Source organism: Haplochromis burtoni, unplaced genomic scaffold (assembly GCF_018398535.1).
Source record: "Haplochromis burtoni strain Fernald_Lab_line unplaced genomic scaffold, NCSU_Asbu1 Contig_714, whole genome shotgun sequence".
NCBI classification, from domain to species: domain Eukaryota; kingdom Metazoa; phylum Chordata; class Actinopteri; order Cichliformes; family Cichlidae; genus Haplochromis; species Haplochromis burtoni.
This window is the reverse complement of record NW_024583075.1, coordinates 76,231-95,008: the sequence shown is the minus strand read 5'-3', so window position 1 is coordinate 95,008 and position 18,778 is coordinate 76,231. Positions and strand designations below refer to the sequence as shown.

At 39.5% G+C, this 18,778-nt stretch overlaps 2 protein-coding genes across 2 annotated transcripts in view; both read right to left on the bottom strand.

The window, feature by feature from the left end:
- trim45 (tripartite motif containing 45) overlaps positions 1-8,130 on the bottom strand; it is a 37,398-nt gene extending 29,268 nt beyond the window's left edge. Inside the window, exons 1-4 of the mRNA XM_005949896.2 lie at positions 7,230-8,130; positions 4,060-4,348; positions 3,642-3,787; positions 1,252-1,568 (exon numbers count right to left, since the gene is read on the bottom strand). Of these exons, the coding sequence (XP_005949958.1) occupies positions 1,252-1,568; positions 3,642-3,787; positions 4,060-4,348; positions 7,230-7,717 (1,240 nt within the window). The 5' untranslated portion in view covers positions 7,718-8,130. The remainder of the gene's footprint in view (positions 1-1,251; positions 1,569-3,641; positions 3,788-4,059; positions 4,349-7,229) is intronic.
- A 1,166-nt stretch (positions 8,131-9,296) lies between these two features.
- On the bottom strand, positions 9,297-13,659 carry vtcn1 (V-set domain containing T cell activation inhibitor 1). Its single transcript, XM_005949895.2, has 4 exons — positions 13,596-13,659; positions 11,983-12,333; positions 11,491-11,742; positions 9,297-11,253 (listed from the first exon to the last, which is right to left on the bottom strand). The coding sequence occupies exons 1-4, from the start codon at positions 13,657-13,659 to the stop codon at positions 11,135-11,137; spliced, it is 786 nt and encodes a 261-aa protein (XP_005949957.2). The 3' UTR covers positions 9,297-11,134.
- Between the last annotated feature and the right edge of the window lie 5,119 nt (positions 13,660-18,778).

Sequence of the window (18,778 nt, the reverse complement as noted above, 5' to 3'; positions counted from 1 at the left end):
AAAAAAAAACAATGGTCATAATGATGATGCAATGAGTCATTTTAGGCAAAGAATGTATATAAAAGACGGACACAGTCACTATGATGACTTGTTTGTAGATTAACGTTTAAAACCTTCAGTTTGACATTTTGTCTGTTTCTTTAAACTTGGCATGAATGTATTTGGGTAAGAGGGCAGCCCAGGAGGTAGTCTGGTTAGCATGGTGTTTGTAATTTACTGAGACATTATGTGGGATCTGTCCACCTAAAACATGCTTTAATCATATTTACTGTCTTTTTAAAAATAAAAACTGAATCCGGAATCACGCGAAATGTCACCCAACTATGACTCAAAACAGTCCAGTAAGGCACAAATTTTACCTTTTACACAATTAAAATGGGTGACTTGCATAAAAATTCACCTGCGTGGTTGTCATGAAGTACAAAAATTTGCCACAGAGACCAAAAGAAGTTTTTGTGGCACGCCGACAACATGTTTACTTCTGCTCTAAAGATGGGGAATTTAACATGGAGGTCTATGGAAAGTGAGTAATTTTTGGAGCCAGCCTCAAGTGGCAATTTGAGGAACTGCACTTTTCTGGCACTTCTGTGTATGCTGCATCTTTGATTCTTGAAAGTTGCTGATATGGTTTAGGGCAGGGGTGTCAAACATCTGGCCCATGATACAATTATATCCGGCCTGCAAGATAAATTCATATGTATATATGTATATTAATGGCCTGTCAGTATGTGGGAGCCGAATATTCAGCCCTACTAAGAATCTATGCAGGCAGGGGTCAGACTTTATTTTGATGGGGACACAATGCGGCCAATAATATGCAGGCAGACAAGGATCATACCATTATGTGAAATAACGAAGCGGGGCAGATGTTCTGAACACAGCAAGTGGTAGTGGTACAGGCCAGGTACACAGGGTGTCGAAAAAAGTGAAGAAATGAGTGCAAATGTAAAATAAGCAACATCTGGCTGCATTTCAGTGATATCGGAGACCTCAAAGCTCAGTGCAGAATTTATAAAAATAGGAGGGGCTAAAGTGATATCGGCTTAAATTTGTGGAGGAGAAAAGGTGTCAAACTTGTCCATAGCACAGACTAACAATTGGTTTTATCGCCGGTAAAAACACAAAAAAAAATAAAAAATACAATATGTACACATGACCCTGAAAATAGTTTGCTGTGATTTATTTAAGAGTGTTATTGAAGCAAGTATGGATTCCTAACCTTCTGTACACATGGTTGAAACTGTCTTTTACCTTCTCCTTCAATGGTGCACCTGCTGACATCCACCGTCTTAGAGTTGATTACCCCGACCACAGGGTAGCCCTCCACCTCCCCTGCGGGTTCCCTGGGCATGAAGGATATACTGCTGCCATCGTCAGGGGCAACAGTTGCTGGGTGGGGGTCATAACCCCTCTCTGCCAGGCTGGTGAGTCTTCTCAAGGTCACTCCTTTGGCACTGAGGATCTCAGCGTCAGACCCACAACTCAGGAGCCGCTCTGCGAACTCCACACTGCCTCGGATGTCCAGCAGAGCCTGCTGAAGCTGCACCCCCTGTAAGTGGAGGTGGTTCCTGGTAAACAGAGAAGTTAGACAAGCAAAAGTTGAAAGCATTTCCTCACAATATTCTTGGTAGACTCTCTGTGGTTTCTGTGGCATGGCAGTGAATAATTACTGTATTACAATATTCAAGAAATAAATGGATTGCTTATGCTTGTTTAATTCTGGTTCATTTTTGTGTGATTAAAAGGTTATGATCAGTTCAAAACACAAAGAATTAGCTCTGTTTCAGGAGATTTCAAACGCGCTGGGGTTACAGTAAGTCAACAGCTTCACAAAATGAGAAACACTTTTAAGTCCAGTGAAGACAACATCCACTTGGAATCAGCTAAAAAGAGCATTTGGACATTAGACGATAAGACAACAGCATCGATATCAAACACACTGCCAGTGAAACTGCAGCTGCTCAGCTTATTGACTTTTTATATATACTGGCACAAAAATGTGTCGAAATGGATCCACGAACACTTAGCAGAAGATTTCCTGGGTTTTGTTTTCTGGGTCTGACTTTATAATCTAAAAACTGATGAGGTTGTAATACTAAAAACAAAACAAAACTGTAATAACCTGTTAATCTTAACCACAACTTTGGCGACTCTATATCATAATCAGTAACTACTCGGTAAACTATTCAGTCCTGGGGTGGTTCATTCATCTTTAGGCAGTGCGAGGAAATTGATTCATGAACAGCATTGTGTCCTGCTGTGGCAATAAGCTCCTGTCTCCTCTTGAGAAATAGCTTTGGGAAAGGTAATGATATGCTAATTAGCCATCTATGCATTTTGCTTTCTCAACTAGCCATGTGGCGCTATGGTGGTTAAAGCACAGTATTCTGATGAGAACTGTGTTTTCTAAAAACTATGAGGTAGAGAATGCCACTGGAAAAACACCAAAATTTCATGTTTTATTCATAATCTAAAGCGGACCTTCCCAAAGTGTGGAGCCCGCCCCCTGGGGGGGGGGATGCTTGGACACTGCTATCACAGGCGCCCACACAAAGGCAAAGCAGGAGATGAAGCATAGCTGAATGTTTCCAAACCAACTTCATTCTAAGCCAAAGACTAGAAAATATGGTGAAGCATGTCTGCCCTTTGGTTTCACCTGCACAAGTGCCGAGGCAGAATTGGTTTTCCGTTCATCGGGAGCAGCGCTGGGCTCTCCAAATCACAGACAAACAGGATCCCACATTCTTGATTTTTAGTTCACAAACACTTGTAATGACTAACTACTCCTGACATTTTGGAGATGTTAGCTCTGTATACAGTAAAGGTATAGTGGGATACAAATGATATCAGGCTGATCCTGCCACGATTTGTTCCCCCGGTTCAAATCACAGACAAACAGGATCTCACAGCTGTTTATGTTTTTAAACCCATTTTGCACAGAGAGGCACTTTTTGAAAAATGTATTGATAGCAATGTTGAATATTATTACACAGGAAAAAAAAAAACAACTACATGTAAAATAATCACACCGTGACGCCTCTGCCTTTGTAAATGGAGGGACAGTAACTGTGTGTGTATGTAAGCGTGTAAAACCTGAAGATAGTCAGATTAACAGTATTTTGTTTCTGCAATTCCTCTCGTGTAAACAATAACGTGGCGCACAGCGTGACATGAAAAAAGGCACATCCCTTTGACGTTGCGTGACGAACTCTGTATTCCTCGTCCACACGGAAACGCAAAAAAGGAGTTTTAAAAATCTCAGTTTTCGGTTGTAAACACCATTTACGTGTGGACGAAACAGCTGCGTTTTCAAAAATACCCGTGTAGGTGCGGACGGCGTAAAAGAGTTAGTAGTTTATTTTATTACTACCTGTAATTTATTGCAGTTTACTTGTATTTGCTTAATTGTTTACTAAATGTTTGAGGTGTGAAATAAACCGCAATGGAGCAAAATATGGGTGTGTGTGGTTGGAGGATGTGTTTGTGTTTGTGCGTGCGGGGGGGCATTTTTGTAAAACAAAGGGGGGCCTAGCAAAAAAAGTTCGGGAACCACTGATCTAATGTAATGTGGGAAACCCAGGATCTAGAGAATCGTCAAATCCCCGCTAAGTTTAAGCTGGTCAGTATGCATGTTTTCATACCTCCGTTGGACTCGGAGCTCCTCCAGACGCCGCAGCAGAGACAGACAGTGGGCCTCCACTGCGCTGGCGTAACCTCGTGCGAATGCCCTCACCTCACTGGCTGTGGCCTCAACTCGTGCCTGCAAAGTCTCCTGAGATGCTTCCACCTGTGCCAGTGGAAATGTATATTATAGTTCTAAAAGCAGATACTGGATATTTAAAATAATAAGCTTAACAAACTGTGCTAGAACAGGTTTTCAGAACGAGTATGTGGCTTTTTTTCTCCTCTGAGGTGACAGCGGCGGTGCCCTTTGTTTAACTGTGAGCTACCCAAATTTCATGCCACTTGTTGTAAACATGAAGTGCAGGTAACGACAGAAGGTATTGGGACACTGGCTCAAAAGTCTGTATATCTTCCCAATAAAATGGCAGTCTTCACCTTCTGCAGTGACTCCTCCAGTCGCTCGAGCCGGGGTCGAAGGTGCACGTTAACCAGCTCTCTGATGCGGTCCCCATGGCGATCGATAACATCACGTGTGGGGCAGCAGCGGTGGTCGCGGTGCAGCGTGGCGGCACACTCCAGGCAGACGGGCAGGTCGCAGGGCTGACAGAAAAGCCGCAGCTCCTGTCCCGGGTGCAGGGTGCAGAGGACAGGCCGGACCAGATGACCACAAGCCTTCAGCTCCTCCAAAGCCTGAATGGAGTGAGATGCTGTTCGCTTCTGCCGTCTGAGGACACACAGACATATGAGCACATCTTTAAGTCAGAACACAGATCTGGATTTCCCAGGATGTCTGCTACTGTCTGTGCAGACAGTGTTAGTGTGTTAGTGCACAGAACGGCTCAGAATCCATCTTGAAGACATACGTAAACAAGATCAGTTAGTGATGAAGAAGAACAGAGTAAAATACAATTTAAACCTCAGTCTCTTCAAAGCAGAATATATATTTAAAAAAAAACCCTCAAAAACCCTTCCACTGTAACTGACTGCAGTGCAGAGAGTAGCACAAAACAGCCTTTAATAAGTCACGCCTAACCATTAGTGTTGTGCCACTGTTAGGACAAACACAAAAGACAAACAAACAAATAAACAAAATATCCAGTTGAATAAAAGTATCTGAGAAAACCACCATCAGTTCCTAATATATACAAAGTTTATGGTCTCAGCCAGTAACTCCAGGGGCCTGTCTCGATATGAGTACTTGCGTTCTTGTTAACTCCTGATACGTCATTAGTCGGAGACCAAGTACTGTTCCAATTCAAAGTACGCATCAAGCCGAAAACGCAAAAAATTTCCGGATGTGTTCTCGCTCTGCCTGTTTTATCGAGCATGCATCGGTGGTGACTTGTGTGTACTTGGTAGGTCTGCCACGATTTGTCGACTAGTCACGATTACGTCGACTATCAAAATCGTCGACGACTGATTTAATAGTCGACGTGTCGTTTGAAGCTTTGTAAGATCGCAAAAGACGCAGGAATAATAGCAGGATTTAAGAGTGTAATAACGGACTGAAACAGAAGATGGCAGCACTGCATGTACAAGGATGCCAGCTGCCGTTAAACCCCGAAGAAGAAGAAGCAGCTGTGTCCCAGAATTCATAGCGCGGCCCAGCTTAGTTTCCAACAATGGCGGCTAGCTAGTTAGTTTTAATATTACTCTTATTATTCTTTCTGGGTCACAAAATAAACGTTTAACATATTTTCAGGCGAGAATGTAGCTGTGTAAACCTCAAATATCGGCTCAGTTTATCAGGACACCACATATTTTCAAAAGCGCTCCGACGTTTTCGGAGACGTCTGTTACCCACTAGCTCGATAGCTAGCCGGGGGCTAGGTCACTAGCGCCGTGAGAACACCGGACTCCCGGCAAATTGTTTTCAAACCCACCGCCGTCTTTCGCGACTCAGGTTAAATATATATGAGTCACTTAGATAAATTAAAAATGTTGTTGTTTGGCTTTTTTTTTTTTTTTAGTATTTTATTTGTTCCTGAGTAAATCGGTTTGGCTGAGATTAAAGTTATAGTTTTTACACAGCTGAATAAACGTCAAGCAGACAGCTGATTATCAGAAGTGTGAGATGCTCGATACTCGGTGTCCATATTTTAGATAGCAAGGAGTTTATTAAACTTCACCGAAACAATCTGCAAATTTCATTAAAATTGTAATAAACTATCATCTTGTCTTTATTTTTAGTTAGCACAACTTAAACACTTAAAGCTGTAAGCTAATGATAGTTATATAAGAGCAGATGCTGCTGGTGCAATAAGCTGTAGTTTTACTCCATGGATGATGATCTGATTAGTCGACTAATCGCATAAAATAATCGGTGACTAGTCGACTATCAAAATAATCGTTTGTGGCAGCCCTAGTGAAACTTGGTACAGCTAAATTTCCCAGAATGCATTTAGTCCAAAACCCAAATGCAGCAATGGCAGAGGAGCGCAGCTAAAAACTTTTAAATATTACTCTTTCTGGGTCACAAAATAAACTTTTAAGTTATTTTCAAGCGAGAATGAAGCTGTGTAAACTTCAAAGATCTGCTCGATTTATCAAGCTATCAAATATTTCCAAACGTGATCCGATTTCGGAGACGTCTGTTACCAACCAGCTCCATAGCAGACCGGGAGGTTGAGGATCACAAGAGCCGGTGAGAACAGCGGACTCCTGGCACATCGTTTACAGAGATATATTTCAATTCAGGAGGAAACATTTTCACCGGGAAGAAAAACAGCATGTTAATACGTGGAGATTCTGAAGGCTGCTTCAAAATGATCAGATTATATTTTAAATATTTGTTCAGTTCTCTTCCAAACCCCAGCAGCTGTCTATTGTAATTTTTGAGTGTCCACTAAAATAAAAATAAAAGCCTTCTAACATCTCACCTGTTTGTTTTTATTAAGGCATACATGTACACAATTTTTATTAAAAGTGATTTCGCTACTGAGGTTAAACATGATATATAAGTCACTTAGATCATTTCTAATTGTTAATGTTTGGTTTATTTCAGTGTTTTATTTGTTCCTGGGTAGATCGGTTTGGCTGAGATTTAAGTTAAGCTTCATAACATATTAATCACAGTTAAATTAAGAGGGGACGGCAGCAAAAACTCCTGACCTGAGACATCAAGTACGCTGGTGTTCCAGTTGTACAAATCGTGTGTCCATGATCGTGTTCTTGGCAAGTCCGGACTCGCGTACTTGAGAATTGAGAAAGGATCCAGGTCTTAATGAATAAAACATGCTGCATAATTTGCAAATTTTTGTCACCAAACAGCAGAGTGTGCTTTTTGACCTCTCAGGGCCACAGTAGCCTAAGATGCACAGCCTGACACTTGGAGATCTCAAAAAGGAATGGATGACGTTTTTTGCAATAGCCATCTTCCATTTACAGTCTGTGGAACAGACTCAAACGAAAACCAAACAGATTATCAAGCAGTAGAAGTAACAAATTAAAAATTTTAAACACGGTAAAAACCTAATTTAATACATTAGACAGCAAAAAACAAATAAACAAAAAACAGCATGTGGGATGTACGAAGGGACAAAGAAAACTGAGCTAAGGCATAATAGCAAAACAGAATTAAAAACTAGCCTCGGAGCTAACTGTACCTATGCGCTTGGCAGCAGAACTCGCACAGGTTGACGGAGCACACCTCGCAGCGGCTCTCAGCACCTCCTTCTCCGCACAGGTCGCATCCCAGCGGGCCGTCCGTTTCCAGGGTCTCCACGAATACTTCGTCCAGCGCTAAGTGGTCGGTACTCAGCCCGACGGGCCCGGACGGAGGGAGGTCTACCTCTGAGTCACAGTCAGGGCAGAGCACCGTGATAGTGACGGCGGGTCGGTCTGCCTCCAGTGGTTTGTCCCGCTTACCGCCCTCCGGAACATCCCGTTGGATACGTGAAGACACCGAAAACGGCTCCAGCTGAGCGATGCAGTCAGAGCAGAACGTGTGCAGACACGGCAGGATTTTAGGGTCCCGGTACAGGCGCTTACACACCTTACACACCGCTCTGGGATTCACCAACACGTCGCTCTGCTCGCGTCCAGAGCTCTGTGCTCCCTGCTCCGACGTTTCTTTCTGCTCAGACTGCGACATTGTTCAGTTTGGGTGATTTCTGGAGCAAGAATAAAGGGGGGAAAAAACCCCAGCGAGTTCGAAAAAGTTGTCAGAGCTGAAGGAAACTTCTGTATAATCCCCTGTCTGCATAATAAATCACACGTTTTCTGCACTGCGGCAATCCACCCCATTCATTAATTAAAAGGCCATTCGAAAGCTCCACTTTTGATCATGAGAAGTTTACTGCTCCATGGGACATTTGACACCTCTCTCATTGGCAGACCAATAGGAAACCTCTCCCGGGCTATCCGGGGTGGTCCAAAACTTTACCGAAGTCTTCAGCACAGTGTGGGACTTTGACTGCCCCCATCTACCGGCAGGACGGTGGAAGATATATCCACCCACTGCCTGCATTTAAACCAGCGGTTCCCCGGGCCACGGACCGGTACCGGTCCGCGAGTCGTTTGGTACCGGGCCGCGAGAGTTGATGCTCGGGTGTGAAATTTACGTTTTTCAGGGTTTTTTTTTTTATCGTTAACTCGGTTTGCCTGGGTCTTTTCCCGTGTTGTAGTTGTGTCTTATTTTGAAAAAAATATTTACGTTACCATAGCGACCAGAGAGCATTAAGGGGCAGGACGTTATCTTAATGTTGTTGGCGCATTTCAGGAGGACGCTGCTAAAATAGTTACACAATTACACAGTGAATTCGCGTTTATTATTTACAAAATATCACAGTTTTTGTCTTGGTTGTATCATTTTTTGTTGTATTTATCTGCAACACCTTAATGACCGGTCTGTGAAAATACTGTCGGACATTAATTCAATTCAATTCAATTTTATTTATATAGCGCCAAATCACAACAAAAGTCGCCTCAAGGCACTTCATAGATACAGAGAAAAACCCAACAATCATATGACCCCCTATGAGCAAGCACTTTGGCGACAGTGGGAAGGAAAAACTCCCTTTTAACAGGAAGAAACCTCCGGCAGAACCAGGCTCAGGGAGGGGCGGCCATCTGCTGCGACCGGTTGGGGTGAGAGAAGGAAGACAGGATAAAAGACATGCTGTGGAAGAGAGACAGAGGTTAATAACATATATGATTCAATGCAGAGAGGTCTGTTAATACATAGTGAGTGAGAAAGGTGACTGGAAAGGAAAAACTCAATGCATCATGGGAATCCCCCGGCAGCCTATGTCTATTGCAGCATAACTAAGGGAGGATTCAGGGTCACCTGGTCCAGCCCTAACTATATGCTTTAGCAAAAAGGAAAGTTTTAAGCCTAATCTTAAAAGTAGAGATAGTGTCTGTCTCCCGAATCCAAACTGGAAGCTGGTTCCACAGAAGAGGGGCCTGAAAACTGAAGGCTCTCCCTCCCATTCTACTTTTAAATACTCTAGGAACAACAAGTAGGCCTGCAGAGCGAGAGCGAAGTGCTCTAATAGGGTGATATGGTACTACAAGGTCATTAAGATAAGATGGGGCCTGATTATTTAAGACCTTGTATGTGAGGAGCAGGATTTTGAATTCAATTCTGGATTTAACAGGAAGCCAATGAAGGGAAGCCAAAACAGGAGAAATATGCTCTCTCTTTCTAGTCCCATTAGACCGGTCCGTGGCGCAAAAAAGGTTGGGGACTGCTGGTTCAAACTGTTGTAAATGACCCGTCGTCCTATAATCTGTGGAACATACGAAATCACCTTTTGGGACAATGGCATCAACACCAAAAATAGCTGGCTGTGTTTACAGCATGGCACCAGGGTTTCTAACAACTGATTCAGTTCACCCGAAGAAAAACATTAAAGAAGCATAATTACTTAGAAAAGAAGAAGAAGAAGAAGCCACATTTAACGCAAAGGAGGAAAAGGGAGGAGAAATTGTGAACAATGTGTGAGCCAAGTTTGTTCCAGTTTCGAAGTGCTGTTTCTAGATGACAAACTAATCTTAAGGAAGTGTTGCTCACACTTCTCCTTTTCAGTCAGCCTCAATAATCTAGTGGAGATGTACGCGATTCCTAAAAATCGGTGTGAAACGTGGATGTGTGAAAAAGTTTTGCACATGAGATCTTGCTGAAACACAGTAAAGTCGAAATAAAATCCAGGAGCAGATAACTCAACTAAAATAATGGAAATAGGTGACATATGCACATTTAAGCAGGTAACAAAAGGCACAAAACCAGCCGGACACCAGGCAGATACATAGATGATACTATAATAATAAGATAATACTAAAAGAAAAAAGCTGACAATACCAAATACTTGAAAAACAATACGGGATGTGACTCACTGCATTATGTTGAACTATTGGCTGATTTTTTTAGCTTTGTGTTTTCCTTTATGTAACAGGTTTTTCATCATAAATTGATGCAGAAAACACATTTGATGGAGGACCTCTGCAGACCAGAGAAATTAAACTGACACCTACCACCAGGGATAAAGCTTTTGTGCTGTGGATGTGGAAAGGACCCAAATGCAGACTTCTAATCAGGCAAAGTTAGTGTCACTACAGACAGGAGGACACAATCATCAATTCCCCAGGATTTACTTTCAAAGGTTTTAAGTAAAAAAAACAAAAAAACATTTTAAAGCAACACGGTCACCCTTGACATCACAAAAAGCATTTTTCAAAAATAAAACTTTAATTATTTAATTTTTTAAAATTCCGTCATTAATCTGAGTCTCATTGGGGTGAAAATATATTTGTTGAGAGGAATTAGAGCAATAAGCATTTATAAAAACATTATCAGATGATGGAAATAGAACAACAGTATAAATCGAGTATGAATAAACAGCTGCAAACATCATCCGCACAAAATCCAAGAGGAATCTACAGATTTCTGTAGACTGAGGTGTTTAAGGTTTATTTGAAAGGTTCAGATTACCTGAAACCAGTTCTGCCATGGTTACTGGACACTGTCTGTAGTTTTTAGATTTAAATGAAAGGTGTAAGGTAACTAGAGGTAGAGCTTTCTAAAGAAATAAAGTGAGTGCTTCTAGAATTAGACATTAAAACTGTCACAGAAAATGTGCTAAAATGTAAATGTTTCAATGTTTTTCTTGTTTTGTTTCTATATTTCTGTATTTCATTATGTTACATGTCTGCATTAAAGTAAAATTTCAAAGTCAAGATAGCTGAATTTTACTGACATAATTTAAATGGAACTCTCAGTTCACACACTGTAAATGCATTAGAGGATGTAAAAAATAATATTAAAAGTTAATAGATAAACTATTAAAAACATCCAGCACAGAGTTAAATGGCACTACACAACTGTAACACACGCAGTAATAAATTACATTAAAGTAAAGCTACACAATCTTCAAAGAGGACCACTTTTGTGAATGTCAGTCTTTACTTTGGACATATCCTGACCTTAAATGCAGCACATGCACACACATATGCAGCCAGGGGAAGTATCTGTCTATATCTGTTGTGTTTTTTTGTGTACAATAGTGTGTCAAAAGGTCACATAATAGATGCAGAGGAAACTGGTCATAATAATGAGATAAAGTGATCCAACTGGACGGAATGAAGCAGCACTGAAGGTGAAATAAGTCCTCCATGAAACATCCGAGCCTGAAAAATATGAAAAATAATTAGTTTTTTTAAAACCTATAATATTATTTGCCTAGCTATATATTTATTAATACATATATTTGCTTTTATTTTCTGGTAGATTTGATTTAAATTGAAGAAATATTCCTCTGACTTAGTGTTACGCCTCCATAAATAAAAGATAGGCCAAAGAATGAATTTTAGTCCTTTAGTACAAATGTGTTTGGTATCAGGTCAATGTAAAAGTATATAGACTACCTGATATAGTTGCCTCAGAAAGAGACATCACCAAGTTGTTTTCAATCCTGAAGCTGTAGGTGTCACTGACTTGGACCGACAGCAGTGTGCTGAAGATGCTGAATATCCCCTCAGAGTTTTCTGTGAAAGTGGAGCTTCCATTCAGGATGTTCTCAGTTTGGTTTAACCATGAAACGCTTGGCTTAGGGAACCAACTGACTGCCTCAGCAGACAGGGTGCCATTTGAGAAGGTGAAAGTGGGCGCTGAAAAAGCTGATGTAATAAAAGAGGGAAGAAAAAAATCCTGATTTAATATTGCAATCAAGATTGAAGCTTCACTCAGTACTCACATTACTCAGAACAGCACGTTGGTTAAAATTCCCAGCATTACAAAAACTAGAAATACCCTTATACCATCTTATTCCAATGTGTTGCAAACCATGCTGCTAATGAATGCCAATAAAGAATGTTTAGATAAACACACAATTAATCTTGAAGAGTGAGTCATCCTACCTGCTGTTCTGAGTTGAATGCTGACCTCTCCTCCACCTTTAGAGGAGCTGATGCTGCATGTGTACTTCCCCTCATCACTGCGTCTCACATTCCTCAGCAGCAGAGAGGCATTGCCTGTGACTACAGCCTGAGGGAAGAGCTGAGTTCTCCCACTGAACTGTGACGCCTGATTCGTCAGATCCGGAGCTCCATTCTGATAAAAGTAAACCAGGCCGGTCAGGTCGGTCTTCTTCCAGGTCACTGTCACTTTGTCTTGGGAAGTTTGTGTGTCAAGATAGCAGCTGAGCAGCTGATCCTCACCAAGGTTGGCGACAGGCTTTGTACTGCTGCTTATCACATTGGACTGGGGCTCTGTGGGATGTGGACATTTTATACACATATTATAGACTAGCACATTTGAATCAGTTCCAATTTGTTGACAACCTAATAACCGATTTAAATGATATTTAGTGAAAGTGTTGTTTGCTTTTGGCAGTTATAAAACTTTTAGCAGGAAGATTTTAAGGACAAGTTCACATTTTTCACATTCACATATCCTGAGAGAGAGAGATAGAGACTGTGATTTCAAGAGATAGTTCAAGCAAAGCTATGACTATTTAGGGGTCTGAGTTAGTAAAAGTGATTAAATTCTAAAGACACAGATAGATAGACTGTATATAAAAGATGCTTCTAGCATACAGGTCTGAAAAACAAAGCCAGGGTGGAAATGTCCTATACCTGTCTTCTTTCTACTGACCAGCAGAGGGCAACCATTGTAGCTGTCAGGAAAAGAAATCTACTTCTCACTTGATTTATAGCCTCAGTAAATATTTTCCTAATGCCTTTATGGTCTCAGTCAGTAGTATTATGACTTTATCATGTTTAGCTTGGAAATTATCGTGCCATTTATAAAAATAACCCACTCAAAGTGCGGTATGCTTTTTACTCTGTGACTGATGACTCACTACTGTATGAGCATGGCGTGTCCTTTGGTTCACAATCAGATCTTTTTTGGCATTCAGTTAAATTAAAATAACATTGCGCATATTTAATAAATTTGTAACTTCATAAAACTAACATGCCAATTAATCTAGCTTGAATGCTAGCTAGATATCAGCTTCACACATTCTTCTAAAATATAGTCACGCCCACTTTCAAGACATCAACAAGGTGATGGCCAAAATACCAATTTCACAGGTTCATATAGGACAGGATTCCACAGTAAAAACTCAGGCGCACCATGTTTATGAATGAAACTATCAAATGATATTTAAAGTCAATATTCCCTTAATACCATGTTAAACCGGCACCAGTCGAGCATACCTAAACACACATAAACATTTTCTCAAGGAAATGAAACATGAATATAGAGTATATGTGTTACTTGGCTATCAACATTATTTCTGTCAAGTGGAAAGTCAGCCTCACAAATATTTAGAGATCATCACACGTGCAGACACAAATGAATATTCACAGTTAAACACTCGATGCCGTGCCGTGTTGCCATCCATATAGATTAACTGTATTTTAGTTTAGAGAAACACAGCACGTGGTGAGCACACCCATGTATCACCCCAGGCCTCACCGAGCCATCACTAATGACAAGAGGATCCAAACAGATCTGTGGGTCTTACTTGAGAAGGCCAGAGAGAAGAAGAGGATGATGAAGAAACTAAGTATGACGATGATGACGAGCATGCTGTACAAAAAGAAAAACACAAGTGCAATTTTAACAAAACACATAGTATTAGTTTTTAAGGATTAGTTTCATAGCAGTTCTTCAAATAGCTTCTATTATTCTTCCTGTAACTGTAGGGTTTGGGCTCCATGCATTGGGTCTTTTGGGTCTCGTGATGATCAGGACAAAAAACCCCATTGCAATAAGAAAGCTGGAGATTGTTTTCAATTCTTCTGTAAGTGTTTTCTTTGTGGTTCAAAAATGTTAATATTTAAAGGAGAAATATCTCTTTGACAGACTGTCAGCAACTTTTATTTTGTTAGGGATCACATATTAAACTAGTTGTGAAGCATAAGTTTAATCTTTAATAACATGTTGTTGTATTATAATCTGAAACTTTAGAAGTAATCAGCAACTACAGCTGTCAAATAACATCAAGGTGAGATGTTTTCTTTCTCTACTGGTGCAGTAAAAGCAAACATACTCGGTTACCACTGGAGACACCTAAATATTTTCAAAGTTGAATGACAACACTAAATATTTAAACCTCATGGTCGCACCTGTAGAAGATGATTTGTCCGAGCGTTGCCATGGCTCCTGATGAAATCTCTTGAGACCAAGAAAAAAGGTAATTATTTATTCTTTATCCACTTTTTTTTATCCAAGTAATATATTTCTGCTGCTGTCTGTCAGCAGCCTGCACAGAACTGTCTGCTCAGCCTCTCTCACAGCACTTAGAAAATACAATACAACACCATAAGTAAATATTACTTTTAAGGTGTGTTCTTCATTTTGGTTGACAGGTCATCATCTAGCTTGTTTATCTTATCAAAATAAAAGTTCATGTGACTGATTTACAAGAGAAAGAGATTATTTTTGTGATGTTAGTTAAGCTTTTACAAAGTGAAGGGATTACATCCAGAAAAACATTTTTCACAGTAGTTATGACATAGAATATGTTTTTCATGTATATATTTATAGCATGCAGTACCGACTGCTGCTGGTTTTATTACGGCAAAAGCATAATATGCATACAAGGAAAAAGAGTAGCACCCTGGGCTAGGCAATTTACTCAAGGTGGACAAAATTTGATCTGTCGAGGAAAAAGAGAACATTCGTAACACTTGTTTATGTATGAAAAGGACCAAACATTGTTCACTAAAATAACAACAGAAAAAATAGATGATGAGAATCTCTGGTGATATTTTTGGCACTTCAAAACAGACGATTAGCCTTATTCATACTAATAGCTGCTTGGACTGAACTACAGTATCGAAAGAAATGTGGCGTGCAACACTTGTGTGACAAGTGAAGACATTACAGAGTCCTCTTGACCACTGAGAAATTCTGCCAACCTCAAATGTGTACATCAAACTGAAACTTACGCACATGTATGTCACATCATATGATCTTATGAAACAAGAAACATTTTCTTTTTCAGTTTTTATTTTAGTTTTGCAAGAGATGTGAGCATGCAACTGTGAAAGAGTTTTTAAACCGTTAAGCCATAAAACAAAATGAAAGGCTTAGTTTTTGCTTTGTAGCAAACAACAAACACATATATTCTTGGTGCAAGCATTTTGTAGTAGATAACTGCAACCAAAATCCTACTTTCTTGACAATCCTTGTTAAAGATTAGTGTTAGAAAGGTGCGCATTATGTAAAATGTTATTTTGCTAAAAAAATGAATGCTCAAAATGATCAAATTAAACAAACACACATGAAATTATAGCACACAAGCCACAAACCCTTAAAGCAAATCTTTTTTTTGCCCTTACCTCAGTTCTAACAAGCTTGAAAGCTAACAGTTAGTATGTCCACCTTTATTCTTCAACACAGCCTCAACTTATGCAAGCATTCTTGTAATTTTCAGATGTCTTCAGGACTAGTGCTCCATGATTCTGGAAAGATAGTCAAAGCTCTTTATTGGAGGCACTTGGGAGGCCAATCAATGACTGATAGTGCTCCATTGGGAATTTTTCTATCTAGCTATGCTTTTACTGTATTGACAGTCATGCTGAAAAATGAAGCCTTTTCCTACCAGGTGCTTTCTAGATGTTATTGTATTTTCATGCATGGTGTTACTTGGTGCATTTATTAGGCTGGACGACTGTGATTCATCATTGTCTAAAAGTTCTTTGAAAAGCATTCAGTTAGTCAAGAACGCTGCAGTGAAAGTCCTGACAGGGACTTGAAAGAGAGAGCATAATTCTCCCTTCTCTTCACTGGCTCCTTGTTAATTCAAGAGTTGGATTTAAAATCCCTATCCTTACATGCAAGGTCTTGAATAACCAGGACACTTGATTTCTTAAATAGTACTGTATTATTCCAAGCATTTTGCTCTCAGACTGTGAGCTTACTTGTGGTTTCTAGAGTTTTTAAAAGTAGAATGGGAGGTACAACCTTCAGCTTCCAGGCTCCTTTCCTGTGGAAAAAGATTCAGGTTGAATTCAGGAGACAGACACTCTCTCTACTTTTAAGATTAGGCTCAAAACTTTCCTTTTTGATAAAGCATATAATTAGGGCTTGATCAAGTGACCTTGAATCCTCCCTTAGTTTCACTGCTATAGGCCAAGGTTGCCTAAAGGCTCTGAGGGCTTCTTCTTCACACCTCTCTTTTTGGTCTCCATGTGTTTATACCTCTAAAAACTAAATTTAAACTGTGGTTCTCTCCCATGTGTATCCTTTGTCCTGTCTTTCTCTGCTTTTCTCTTCCCTCCCAACTGGCCGTGGCTTTAAAAAGGGAGTTTTTCCTTCTTACCTTGGCAAAGTGCTAGGTGTATCTCTCACATCCTGTGTCAGGTATTTGCTGATTATTTTTCTATTTCTCTAGAACATGACTTTCAGATACTGTCCAGCTGCTGTAGATAGTTTTTTTTAATACCTACCATTTCTTAGTTATAAGTTTTCATCATATTGCAAAAATACTGTTTTATGCCAGTTAAACTGCTTGTTTTAAAGATTAAACTAAAAACATGTGAATAAATGTGTTTTTACAACAAGCTGCCAGTAACAAAGTGCCTTATGATACAATTTACAATTGCTGTTATGAGACAAGTTGTTGGTGTAGACACAACACATTCCTTAAGTTAGATATCTTATTAACCATATCACTATGTTGTTTGAATAACTTTACTGTGTATTTCCTGAAATTTCCCTCCGTGATGTTGTTCATTAGTGAATAGAATCTGTCTGGAAAACCCTAAAAATGTATTTGAGAAGTGAAAACCAAGATTTGCATCATTCTGAAAGTACTTAAAACAGCCTCATTGTGGTAAACCATGGGCACATAATGTATTTAAAGGCAATATAATGGTACTATATGCTTTATGCTTCAGAATTATTTTTCATTTTCACTCAGCCATTGGAGGAGGAACATTTCAAAAATCTAACTTACTAACTTAAGACATCCGATACTAATTTCATCCAGGATGGCATTTCCGGAGTTTACTTACAAACTTCTTCAAGTAATCAGAAATTCTGTGGGTGTTTTGGTGCTCATAGTCATCTTCTACATCCTGCAGTACATTTTTAACATGCATTTTTTATGCTCGTGTGAACCGGGCCTGCATCCAAATGGTGTACTGTACATGGCTCTGCCTCCTTTGATCCTCGCCTTTATTGTCATCATTGTTGAACCTTTTCACCAAAGAAAGATTTTTTACTGGTGTCACTCTCTCTCGAGATGTGCTATGTGTGTTGGCAGCTATGTCTATAAGGTTTTCATTAAGTGGATCAGTTTGGCGGCTGTATGGATATCTGCTGTTCTTTTTGATGGAGACTGGTTCGTTTGCCTAAAGACAAACTTCAACAAGAACCAGACTGGAATTCCATGCAAACAAAATCTGACCTATGAGGAGCAACGGATTATAGGAGACTATATGACTCAATCACTTGTAAGTAACAACACACAACAATCATGCAACATCAATTTGACTAACATCATTTTTAAACTAAAATTCACATGTTAAAAAATGTAAGACAATGAAATTTTGTTACATTTAAAAGCATTTTAGTTCTACCTCCATGTAAGGAAAGTATCACAATGCTTTACTTAGTGCGCTCAGAGCATCAAGTGGATGCTTGCGCAAAATTCAAAAGCTGTGTGTCTGACTGACAATAGAGAAAGAAAACATCACTTTAATAACAACTGTCCGTGCTCAAAAGACCTTTATGTACTGCCAGGTCATTGGAAGCTGAATGTTAAGAAATGCGAAAAGAGTTGAAATAAACTTGAACTTGACTAAAAACACAAACATAAATTTAAAACAAGTATGTGAATTGTTTTCAAACTGTATTTTTCTTTTCTTTTCCAGGATTATGGTCTTTTTCTCATCTGTGGTTTTTTATTTGTCTGGACGACCTGTGAAATTAAAAGACTGTCTTGCAGCTGTTTTAAAACAAGGCCACGCTGTCAGCCTTACTACAGTGTAGTATTTGAAGACCTTCTAGCAGAGGAAGTCAGTATTCACCTAAACGACAAACTAAAAAAAATGGCAACAGAAAAAGCAGAAAACATCTGTAAGCCCTACCTTGAAGCTATTAGGCTGTCAGGAAACGATGATGATAATGACGATGCAAACACTGCTGCTTCTGAAGCCTGGGAGAAAATTTCCATCCCTGGTTTCTACTTGATGGAAGATGAGGAACAATAAACAGCTGGAGACACTGTAGCAATATTTTAAACTGTCATTTGTTAGAACCTTTACATCTATAAAAGTCTGTATCTCATATGTACATTTCATGTGGACATTTTATTTAGTCAGTTATCTATTTACCTGTTAATTTAGAAGACGTTTTACAGACGAAAATCTGTGTTATAACCTTTTGATAAGTTTTTCCTATATATTTCCTAAATAATTTTACTTTCTTTCTACTTTCTTTGCAATAGTTTACTACACTAATTTTGAGAGAATATGACAAGAAAATTATACATATGATCGTTTTCTATTTATTTGTGTCAGAAAATATTGTTCAACATTAAGAAAACACATGGCAAGGAAAGAACAGTTCAAGCAATAAACTTAAATGTAAACAAAAATGGAATACATAGTATTTTTCACTGGAATTAAAATGTGCATCACCTGGCTCATGTCTGTCCAGCCCAATTTTACTTTTTAAGTGTGTGTGTGTGTGTTG